Source organism: Cynocephalus volans, chromosome X, assembly GCF_027409185.1.
Source record: "Cynocephalus volans isolate mCynVol1 chromosome X, mCynVol1.pri, whole genome shotgun sequence".
Lineage (NCBI taxonomy): Eukaryota > Metazoa > Chordata > Mammalia > Dermoptera > Cynocephalidae > Cynocephalus > Cynocephalus volans.
The window spans coordinates 148350504-148362133 of NC_084478.1; the positions used below are offsets into that span (position 1 = coordinate 148350504).

Genomic DNA, 11630 nt, shown 5'->3' on the forward strand with positions numbered 1-11630 from the left:
AGGGATTGCCTTTTCAATGTCATTTTATTTGCAATAAAGGTTTTGAAGGCATACTTGCTTTCATGCAAATGTTATCGCATGGTTCAGCCAGATGGTAAAACAAAGTACTAAAACAGGCAAAGTCATTCTACTGGCACTTTTGTCTTCTCAACTTACTATTTCCAGGTCCGCTAGGTCTAGTTTATATAGAACCTACCTAAGCATGATTTTATGGAGTTTAGGATAGATCCAGGCTAACTGGACGTAAATTCCTAAAGATACTACAAATTTTAGGGCACAGATGAAATAACAAACACATAGTAAGATCAACTTTGGGGGTACAAGAGAACTGAGACGGTTTCAGAAAAATAATTAAGAACCCAAACTAATCACACATGTAACCCAGTTTATTAGATTGTCAGTGATACTTTGCGTCAAATTCAAGTTATTTTATTTTGCTTCATATAAACAGAGGAAGGGAGGAAAGTTTTAAACTTCAAGTTTTGTTCAGCTTGTGTGCAGTTAGCATCCACAAAAGCACCATTGGATACGGAAGGATTAGCACCACAGAATTTTAGGACCTGACTGTTTTTTTTTTTTTTTTTTTTTTGATCCTCTTTATTTATTTATTTATTTTTATAAGAAAAAACATTTTTAATGGTAATATGTCTTCTTTCCTTTTTTTAAAAAAATTTATTTTGTCGATATACATTGTGGCTGATTATTGTTGCCCATCACCAAAACCTCCCTCCCTCCTCCCTCTCCTCCCTCCCCCACACCACTGTCCCCTCTGTTTGCTTGTCGTATCAACTTCAATTAATTGTGGTTGTTATATCTTCTCCCCCCCCCGTTTTTTTTTTTTTTTGTGTGTGTGTGTGTGAATTTATATATTAATTTTTAGCTCCCACCAATAAGTGAGAACATGTGGTATTTCTCTTTCTGTGCCTGACTCGTTTCACTTAATATAATTCTCTCAAGGTCCATCCATGTTGTTGCAAATGGCAGTATTTCATTCGTTTTTGTAGCTGAGTAGTATTCCATTGTGTAGATGTACCACATTTTCCGTATCCACTCATCTGATGATGGGCATTTGGGCTGGTTCCAACTCTTGGCTATAGTAAAGAGTGCTGCGATGAACACTGGGGAACAGGTATACCTTCGACTTGATGATTTCCATTCCTCTGGGTATATTCCCAGCAGTGGGATAGCTGGGTAAGACCTAACTGTTAACACGCATCACTGAAAAACTTGGAACATGAAAACTGAAGTAGTATGTGGTGTGGTTTATCATAAACAATACAAGGCAATTTATTATTTGTTTTCACACAGTACAATACAATCACAATCAATGAGAACCTTTTAAGTACAATACAGGATCAAAAAACACCTCGTCGTACCCTGTTAACACTAGAGCAGTTACAGATTTAAAAAAAAAAATGTTTCCTGGAAGAGGCTGGGGGTTAAAACGATCCCTCCCCCTCAATATTTAAGATGAGAGTTGTATAGTTACATGATCTCTTAAGAAAGTATTTTCAAATCTACACGTCTCTTTGACTCAATGCTGACAAGTGGCGGTCTGAAAACTGAAAGGCTTGATACATTAAAAAAAACAAAGCCAAAACCTGATAGAATCCAGTGTGGTGGAAGGTATTGCACATAAGGTCTGTTTGCAAATGATGCCAAGGGGGTTGATACTTGTCTTCCCTTCCGTGGAGATTTTACAAGGATTTCAAGGTATGTCTCAAGAGATATTTGTTTCTCAAACGAAGTTACACTGTTCTTCCCTAAGAAAAAAATTAAAGAAGACAATCTATTTTGTGCAGCTAGTGTTGTCGAAACTTATTAAGATCATGAACCAATTTCAATGAAAATAAGATTTCAAAGAAAATACATTCTAAAGACATACGAAGCTTATTAAAAGCAATAGGTTTGTGCCATGGAATAAGTTAAACTGCTCAAGGTCATTAAGACAGCTGAATAAGACATATAAGTAACAGTTGTGTCATTTAATTGATTTTGGTACACAATTTAATGACATCCACCTTTAACATTGATTAAAAGTATTTGATTAACGTATTAATGCAGTCAGTTACTTATCCTTTAAATACTTCGCGCCTTTCTATAGAGATAAGTGACCAACAAAGTTTTTTCTCCTCAGGTGTAATATCCAGTGAATGGAAAGTTGATTGCATGTTCATCTAAATATGAGAAACATTAATTCTTATACCTTGTCTATTCTTTTTTTTTTTTTTTTTTTTTTAAATTTTATTTTATTTTTTTTATTTTGTTTGTCGTTTTCTCGTGACCGGCACTCAGCCAGTGAGTGCACTGGTCATTCTTATATAGGATCCGAACCCGCGGCGGGAGCGTCACCGCGCTCCCAGCGCAGCACTCTACTGAGTGCGCCACGGGCTCGGCCCTTGTCTATTCTAATGTGATTGGTTTACATATAATGACCTAGAAAATCTTCAATGGGAAGCATTTCATTTAATAAAGATGAAATTGCTTCAGAATCTGGTTGGAATAAGTCAGTGAAGTGCGTTCTGCAGCGTTGCTAAAATTGCTTTCATGAATCATTAGAAACAAATAATACTCTCACTCGGAGGAGAGGCGTGTCTTTCTCCTATGTTTCTGCATGTTGAACATTTTAATTCTAGCCCCTTAATTCACGCTTCACTTCATTTTAAGGTTTTCCAAATCTGTAGAAACAAGTGCATTGACATTCTGTTTTCTAACTGCGATATCTAATACAGGAAGAAGTGACTCCTCCCACAGAAGTGAGCATTTTGTATCAAGAGTCAAGGGTCAGTTTCTTTCCTAAATTCGCGTTTTGGTAAAGGATTCTCCCCCTCATCCAAAGTTCGTCTTGGTATATATGTCCTTAGCACCATTTCCGACTTTTAAGAAGATCCTTCTTTGAGAAGTTTTGCCAGTTGGTACAGAGGAAAATAAGTACTTCAGTGTCGGTTGTAAATTTCATTCTCATGAGTTTATTCTTTTCTTTTTAGCAATATGAACTCTCACTTTTTTGTTCAGTACTCAATTACTTGCTGAAAATAGATATAGTACCTGCTCGTTAGTCTGTGCTTTTTCTGATTATTTCATTATGTAGCCTGTGAGCTCATTCTGTATGTGGGGGTCGTTCTCCCTGAGTACAACCTTAACTCATATCAGAGCCGGGCAGTTTCCACGGGGCACAAATAGCAACTATTCCTCCTGTGATGACTCTGCAGAGGAAAACCCGCCCACTGAATGAGGAGGTTCCTGCCTCTGAGCTTCACATTTTCAATGATTTCTTTTAATGTTGTTTTCCTTTTCTTGTCCTTCTCATATTTCCATTAGGCATATTTACACATTTTCTAGTTGTCCCATAGCCCTTATATATTCTCTTCTCTCTTTTTTTTTTTCTTTCAGTTTTTTTCTATTGGCTTTCAAGTTTTTGAAGTTTATATTGATATACCCTCAAGGTCAGCAATTGTTTCTCAGCTGTTGCAGTCTCCTCATAAGCCCATTAAAGGCATTCTTAGGGCTGGCCTGTGGCTCAGTTGGGAGAGTGTGGTGCTGGTAACACCAAGGCCACGGGTTCGGATCCCTATATAGGGATGGCCGGTTTGCTCACTTGGGAGAGCGTGGTGCTCACAACACCAAGTCAAGGGTGAAGATCCCCTTAACTGGTCATCTTTGAAAAGAAAAAAAAAAAAAAAAAAAAGAATTTGTGGGCCTTTGGTTACAGAATAGATTTGTTTTTGCTTCTTTTGGAATAAAAAAGGATAGTCTTTTACACAATGTTTCAATAAAAATGTTAAAAGCAGACATTTTTTTAATTAAAGGTCATGGAGCAAGATATTTGCAGGCATTGCCATAGTCCCCCCTTTAACTGTATATGTTTCCTATGTCTGAGATAGGGGAACACAGACCTTCCTACTCCCAACTTAATAAGAAGAGACCTTTATGAGTCTGTTAAATCAATCTCCCTCCTGTGCCAAGGAGCAAATGGTTATCTGGTGCCATCAGAGAGCTGCAGACCCCAGGTGGGATATTTTACCTGAGGGCTCTCACAAAACCAGTCCACTGCGGCTCCTTGAAGCCATTGCCCAGCCACCTGGTACCACAGCATCACAGAGAGTGATGCCATAGAAAGAGATGTTCTGCCTCATGCTCAGTTCTGGGACACAGATTGCTCCACTGGCCAGACCTACACTTGACTTCTTTCTACTCACTGGGAGGATTAGCTTCCTCTGCCTTCCTCTGTCTTTGTCCATCTTGTGTTTCTATAACAGAATACCTAAGACTGGGTAATTTATAATGAGCAGAAATTTATTTAGCTCCTGATTCTAGAAGCTGGGAACTCCAAGATCAAGGGGCCACATCTGGTGAGGGTCTTCTGCTGTGTCGTCCTGTGGCTGAAGGCAGAAGGGCAAGAGAGGGCAAGAGTGACACAGCAAGAGAGAGAAGGGAAGGGTGCTGAACTCATCTTTTTATCAGGAACCCACCTGGGAAATAACTAACTTACTCCCGAGATAACATCATTAATTCATTCATGAGGGCAGAGTCCACATAACCTAATTACTTTTTAAATGTTTCATCTCTAAACACCATTGCATCGGGGATTAACGTTTTAACACATAAACATTGGAGGACATGTTTTAACCAGAGCACCTTCCTTTAACAAAAATGCTATTATGAGATATTGACAATGTTAAATTTTTCCTGAGCCCTGTGATCCTGAAAAACAGTGAAAGTTAAACCCCCAGCTCTCTGTGTTCCAGAAAACAGCATCCTGCAAAGAAGTCTCCTACTCCATGTGACTTAGGTAAGACTCAGGGGATGCCTCCCCTGTTTACTTGTGACAAGGCCTGACACGAGACCCTTGAGATTTCCATTATTTGCCTCATAAGTGATTAGCTGAGCTTCTTGTTCCCACCGATCAGTAGGAACAACATGCTTGTTACCCAAGATTTGGCAGATTCCCTTCTTCCTCCAGATCCTTGAACTCTGATCAACCCTCAGTCTGAGCCAGCAGAGAACCTTAATGGCCCTTTCTGTGAATAGGCTGACCCCAGGCAAACATTCTCTGATGCACTATCTGGTCATCCCACATACTCACATCAGCTTCTTTGTAGGATTGCTCACTGCTCCTTTAATAGAAAGCTTCTTCTTGCCTAACTCTTAAGATGCTTGTGGATCTTACGGCTGGGGTGTCCTCCCTTTGCAATATCCCCTCACCACATTGCAAGAAGCCTTTTGACTAAAGTCTTTCTTCATCAAGTCAGGATGTTTTTTCCCCAAGCTTTACTGAGGTATAATTGACAAATAATATTTTCATATATTTAGGGTGTACGATGTGAGGTTTGGATATATGCATACACTATGAAATTATTACCACAATCAAGTTAATTAAGACATCCATCACCTCACATAGTTTTTTGTGTGGTGAGACACTTGAGATCTAGTCTCTTAGCAAACTTCAAGTGCACAATATACTATTATTAACTGTATTACCATGGTGTCCATTAGGCCTTCAGTACTTATCCATCTTATGGCTGAAAGTGTGCACCTTTTGACCGGTATCTCCTCTTTTTCTTCACCACATGCCCAGCCCTTGATAACCACCACTCTACTCTCTGTTACTATGAATTTGACTTTTTAACAAAATATCCCACAGACAAGAGAGATCATGCAGTATTTGTCCTTCTGTGCCTGGCTTGCTTCACTTAGCTTATTGTCTTCGAAGTTTATTCATGTTGTTGCAAATGGCAGGTTTTCCTTCTTTTTAAAGACTGAATAATATTTGACATTCTACAGATTACACTTCTTCATCTGTCAGTAGGTACTTAGGTTATTTTCATGTCTTGGCGGTTGTGGATAATGCTGCAATGAACATGGGAGTTCAGATATCTCTTAGGGATAGTAATTATATTTCCTTTGGATATATACCCACAAATAAGATTGCTGGATCATACGGTAGCATATTTAGTCACTTAATTTTCGGGGGTGGCGAGAATACACAATGGTGCCACGAACACACAACAGGGAAAGGATAGACTCTTCAATAAATAGTGTTGGCAAAACTGGATATCCACAAGCAAGAGAATGAAATTGGACCCTTATCTTACACCATACACAACAACCAATTCAAAACAAATTAAAGACTTAAAGATAAGACCTGAAACGAGAAGAAAACATAGACGAAAACTTCCTTGATATTGTTCTGGGCAATGATTTTTTGGATCTGGCACCAAAAGTGAAACTGGCACTCAAATAGAAAGAGAGTAGATTTTATAATTTAGCTTAAGCTTAGATGTTAAATTAGGAAGGAGTTAAAAGGTTTTTGTTGTTGCTGACTTTGCTTGCCACGTAGCCTGAACTTAATGATTAAATAAAAGACATTGAGCTAGGAGTCTCCAGATGCTCTTCCTCCTTTTTGACCTCTAAAGATAACGTGACTTATGTACAGGTTACAAGCTGTTTGTCTTAAGATGTCTTGCAGAACCTAGAAGCAGATCCCAGCAGCCTCAGCTGGCTCAAACTGGATGAAGCCAAAGACCCCTACACTGGCCCTGTGTAACTGTCCAATGACTGACCTATTGACATCAGAAGGCCTAAAACTCCACCTCCTCATCATGCTAATGCTGCCATTTTTGAACATGCATCCCATGAAAAAGCATGATGAGCCTACTGTGCATGCCCAAGAGACTTTCCAGATTCCTCTTTCTTTGTTCTTTGCCTCCATTAATCACCTTTCTATTTCTTTACTTCTCCTCTACCAATCATATTTCCCCATGGCTGTGACTTTCCTGCAAACTTTGCCTTAAATATACCTCACTCCACGCCATCAGGAAGATGGATTTGACATATATAAATATCTTACTTTCTCACTTGGTCAGCCTTGTGAATAAAGCATTTCTCTACTACAAAGGCCCATACTTCAGTGATTGGCTTTCTCTGCATGTGGGCAACAAATTCCATTTGGTTTGTTAACAAAAAAGCACAGGCAACAAAAGTAAAAAATTAATAAATGGGACTACATCAAACCAAAAAACTTTCTGCAAAGAAAACAATCAACAAAGTGCAAAGGCAGTCTACAGAATGCGAGAAAATATTTGTAAACCACATATCCAATAAGGGATTAATATCCAAAATATATAAGGAACTCATACAACTCAATAGAAAAAATAAACAACTCAATTAAAAAACGGGCAAAAGAGCTGAATAGACATTTCTCAAAAGAAGACATACAAATCGCCAACAGTTTTGTGAAAAGATGTTCAAAATCACTAATCATCACAGTAATGCAAATCAAAACCACAATGAGATATGATCTCGTAACTGTTAGAATCATCAAAGAGACAGAAAATAACACATGCTGGCAATCTCCTACATTGTTGGTGAGAATGTAAATTGGTACAACCATTATGGAAAACGGTACAGAGGTTCCCCATAGAACCAAAAAGCGAATTCCCTTATGATTCAGCAATCCAACTTCTGCTTATATATCCAAAGGGATTTATTTTTATCTGGCAGTTAATGATTCTGCATCTCTGATAATGTGCTGACTGTCCCTTGGACCCCTATCTTCACCTGACGGTTCATGCTGGTAATGAATGAGTCTGGTGGGATTCCCTTTTATGATCAGCCAGTGTGCAAGGGGTCGTCTTAGGGGAATCCCCAACCTATGTGGGTCTGAGTGCTCACCACTATAGGATTGTCAATCACACCTGCCAGACAGAACTCAAAGGAAAGACTTTTAATTTTGGAAAATGTTGACCAGGAGACAGAGGGTGAAGTCCCCAGTCAACTGTATAAATTAAATATTCCTAAAACTCCCGGAAATTTAAAAACTAACCAAAATGTTTTAAAAATTCAACTTCACGTACCTTAGGTAAATGTTTGGCAAAAAAAAAAAAAAAAAAAAAAAATAGTTTAATATTGTTGGTTTAATAAAAGCAGTCATGACCCTGAGTTATCAGCATTAAGCATAATACAACTATACATATTTATTTAACCTGGTATGTGGGTATGTTCCTCCAAAACTTAGAATGGACTTACTAGAAAAATGAGCTAATGTAATATTTATTAACCATTTAAGATAATAAAAAATATACATATAAATTTGAGTTTAATCACATCGAGTCATTATTCTGACAACCTTTATTTCAAAAATACTTATATTTTTCAACCCACAATGTAGGGAAGGAAAAATAATTTGTTTTATAAGATGTCTGGATAAAAATAATTTCCAATTTCATGGGGTTAACTTAAAACCTTAGACTAGGGTAAATTAAGTAGGAGATATTCATTAAATAGCTAGATCATTTATAAGTGAGATAAAACACTGAAACAATAAACAATAAATGTAAGTTTATATACTTTTTCTTATTATTTTTATATAGTACAGAAAAGCTAAAAATATTACAGTTCGTTAATAAATATGTTCTTTCTTGACACACTGTGAAATTTTATTGTAAGGAAGTATATACCTATAAACAATTGTGGGATATATATTCCCAATCCTTGCCAGTCTGCCATAAAATGCTGGCTCATGACGGATGGTTTATAATGATCCACTTTCTTGTTTTCTCTGTAAAATAATAGTGACTAATATTTTTAAATTATAATCAGTACTCATAAGTGAAATAAAAACAGGTAGAGTATCCTTTATCCGAAATGCTTGTGAGCAAAAGTGTAGCAGATTTTGGATTTTTTCAGATTTTGGACTATTTGCAGAATACATACTGGTTGAGCATCCGCCATCTGGAAATCTGAAATCTGAAGTGCTCCAATCAGTATTTCCTTTAAACAACAGGTTGGTGCTCAAAAAGTTTCAGATTTTGGAGCATTTTGGATTTCAGATTTTAGAATTGGGTGATGCTTAACCTGTAGACACAATAATGGCAAAGGGAAACAACATTGCATGCACTGCATGCAAGATAAGTTTTTCTTAAGGAAAAAGAAAGTAATTTTATCCTCAGGTAAAATGAGTGGTTGTTCCAAAATGAGATGAATGGACACAGCAAGTTGCAAAACATTAATTAGAAAGGAATTTAATTACTCATGGTCAAGACTGGGTAAAATGTGATGGGTTTGTTTATAAGATTATTTAAAAAAACTGCTTGAGTATTAAAATTTGGTTTTCTCTCTGTTAAAATGACAAAATCGTCATGGATTACTGTTCTGCTCTTAATAATAGGTGGTAAAAGATGTTCATTTACCTTCTGAGTAGCAAGGACGGGGCGGAGCCCAAGAGACTCAGGACCCCGAACTGCCCCAAGCGCGCCCATCCGGCCCGTTCCCCTGTCCTGGGCAGTGTCTGCTGGTTCGGCTCGAGCACGTCCTGTCCCTCTCTTTGGTCCAGCCTAAACGCCCCACCAGGTGACGTAGCCGCACGCCATGCCCGCCCCTCTCCCACGGCCACACTGGTCTGCGCCGCTTTGGCTCGTGCAGACCCCGCCCCTCACCGCCGGGCACCCTCTACCGCCCTTGGGCTCTCTAGCCCCGCCTCCCGGCGCGCAGCACAGCCCCGCCCACTCCCACCACTGTGACGCACGCGTGACGCCTGCGTGACGCCAGCGCGGCTGCTCCCCAGGCGCTCGCGCTGCCCCCGCCCTGCTGCTAGGCGGCCGTTGATAGGCTTGTGTAGACAGGCCCCGGCCGCCCGCAGGCCTTCGCCTCCCGCATCCCAGTGCCGGCTGCACCCGTCATGGACGACAATCGGGTTGTGTCGGACCCCGAGCTGGCCGCCCTTCTGCGCTATTTCATCCCGCACGGGAACGTCTTGGGTGCGCGGCGGCCGGCGGCGGTTGGGTCACCTCCCGGGACCTGCTCTCTGCGTTTCGTCCCGCTCCTTCCTCCGCACCCATTCCCCGTGTCCCCCCTACGCTCTCCCCCAGGTTTCCTTCCCATACCCCTGACCGCCCTGCGCCCCGTGTCTGGCCAGGCTCCACTGACAATCTCTTGGAAGAGGAAATCTTCAAGTACATGACCCAGAGGCGGAGGAGGCTTTCGCCCTCTAACTCGTCTGCCTCCTCCTATGGGTTCTCCAGTGAGACCCAGCCCCAGAGGCCCGCCTGGCCACGCATGGGATGGGAAAGGGGCATGGGCGACGGGGAGGATGGGTCGGGAGTGTGTGGCAAGGGCGTTGGCTGATTGGGGCGCTGGGGAGAAGGGAGGAAAGCCTGAGAGGCACATGGACTGTTCCTCCTACCCCATTCAGACTTGGATTCAGCTCTCAAGGGCTTGTCGGATATGGACAATCTGCCCGAGAAAGAGGACACCTTACTTGCCCAGAGCATCGGTAAGGCAGGGATGGGGTGGGCACCCTTATACCTTCATCCCACTCCGTCGGGGACCCCAGTCTCAGGGAGAACCTGATTCCCCAACCCCCACCACCCCTCAGCAGCCCTGGAAGGGAGAAACTTTGTCATAGGCCCATAATGGGATTCAGATTAGGTCCATTAGGCCAAGCAGGGGACAGTGATGCTTCTGCTGCTAACCATGCCCTCCTTCCTAAGGTCGTAATGAGGAATACTATGAGGAGAGTTACCTGACCGCCAGGACTTCCGGGGAGGCTGATTCTGTGGGTACGTCCAAGGGCTTCCACCAGCAGGGGACTTCGCTCTCAGTTGCTGACACCTTCCACCACCAGGTGAGCTAGCTGTCAGGCATCCTGTACTTTGATCCGACCTGAGGGGACCATAGCTGGGTTTGGGCAAATACAGTGCAGGAGGGGGGGCACTGAGTGCACCCTTCATTCTCTGGGGAGAGTTAGGGTCAGCAGACAACTGTTTGGTCAGGGCCCTACTTTGGGGAGTCGTGAGAACTATTTGAGTAGAGTGCATGGGACGGCACATGGCCTGGACCCTGGTTTGAGATCTAGGCTCGTGCTCTTTCTGAAAATCCTTAGGGTAGAAAGGAGGGTGCTGGTGTACAGGCAGTCAGGACAGTCACTGAGCAAGTGGGAAGGCCCCGCAAACAAAAGGCCGGGAACCCAGGAGGTTCTGGAAGGGGCAGGTCCCTGGCCTTTAAGCAATGGTCTGAATGGGCTGGCCAAGGAAGTTTGGACTGAGGGATATGATAGGGCCATGGTGATCCCACCAATCGGTTCCCTCACCCTGACTTCCTTCTGCAGATTCGAGATGACAGTCTTTTGTCTTCTTCTGAAGAGGACAGCAAGGATAGGTGAGTAATGGAGAGGCACAGGGATGGGGCTGGTTCAGGGCCCAGGCTCTCCTGGCCCACTTGCTCCCCTGTTTTCCTCAGGGAACACCCCGTGTATGGCTTGGACAGTTCCTACCAGAGCGTCGCACACTACCGCCACGTTTCCAGCATCTCCAAGAGCTCCCAGGACCTGTCCTATTATCCTACATCCTCATCCTCCTCCTCTTTATCTTCATCTTCATGTTCCTGCCCTTCATGTCTCACCCAATACACCATCCAGCCAGGAAAGCAGGCCCTTAGGGTCCCGCTCTGGGGCCAGCTGCTGCTTTTCCTGCTGTTAGTTGCCTTGCTGCTCCTTGTTTACTACTACTGGAAGTTTAGAGAGGGCAAAGCATTCTGAATAGAGCCCTGAGGGTTTTTGGCTTCAGAGCCAGCTCTTCTCAGAAGTCCTGGCTGACTACTTCAGCAGTGTTTGATATGGGTGGGGGTGGGGG

General features: G+C 42.1%; 1 protein-coding gene across 1 annotated transcript; it reads left to right on the forward strand.

Moving 5' to 3' along the window:
* Nucleotides 1-9679: 9679 nt before the first annotated feature.
* Nucleotides 9680-11536, forward strand: LOC134368456 (emerin-like). The gene is made up of 5 exons (XM_063084926.1): nucleotides 9680-9758; nucleotides 10193-10273; nucleotides 10491-10624; nucleotides 11108-11157; nucleotides 11239-11536. Exons 1-5 carry the CDS (start codon nucleotides 9680-9682, stop codon nucleotides 11534-11536), a joined length of 642 nt encoding a protein of 213 aa, XP_062940996.1.
* Nucleotides 11537-11630: the final 94 nt, after the last annotated feature.

Bases quoted from the DNA above. Each gene is read 5' to 3' on its own strand.
- LOC134368456 (XM_063084926.1), top strand. From the start codon at position 9,680: ATGGACGACAATCGGGTTGTGTCGGACCCCGAGCTGGCCGCCCTTCTG. The intron at 9,759-10,192 runs GTGCGCGGCGGC...TACCCCATTCAG, and splicing joins CCCGCACGGGAACGTCTTGG to ACTTGGATTCAGCTCTCAAG. The intron at 10,274-10,490 runs GTAAGGCAGGGA...CTCCTTCCTAAG, and splicing joins CTTACTTGCCCAGAGCATCG to GTCGTAATGAGGAATACTAT.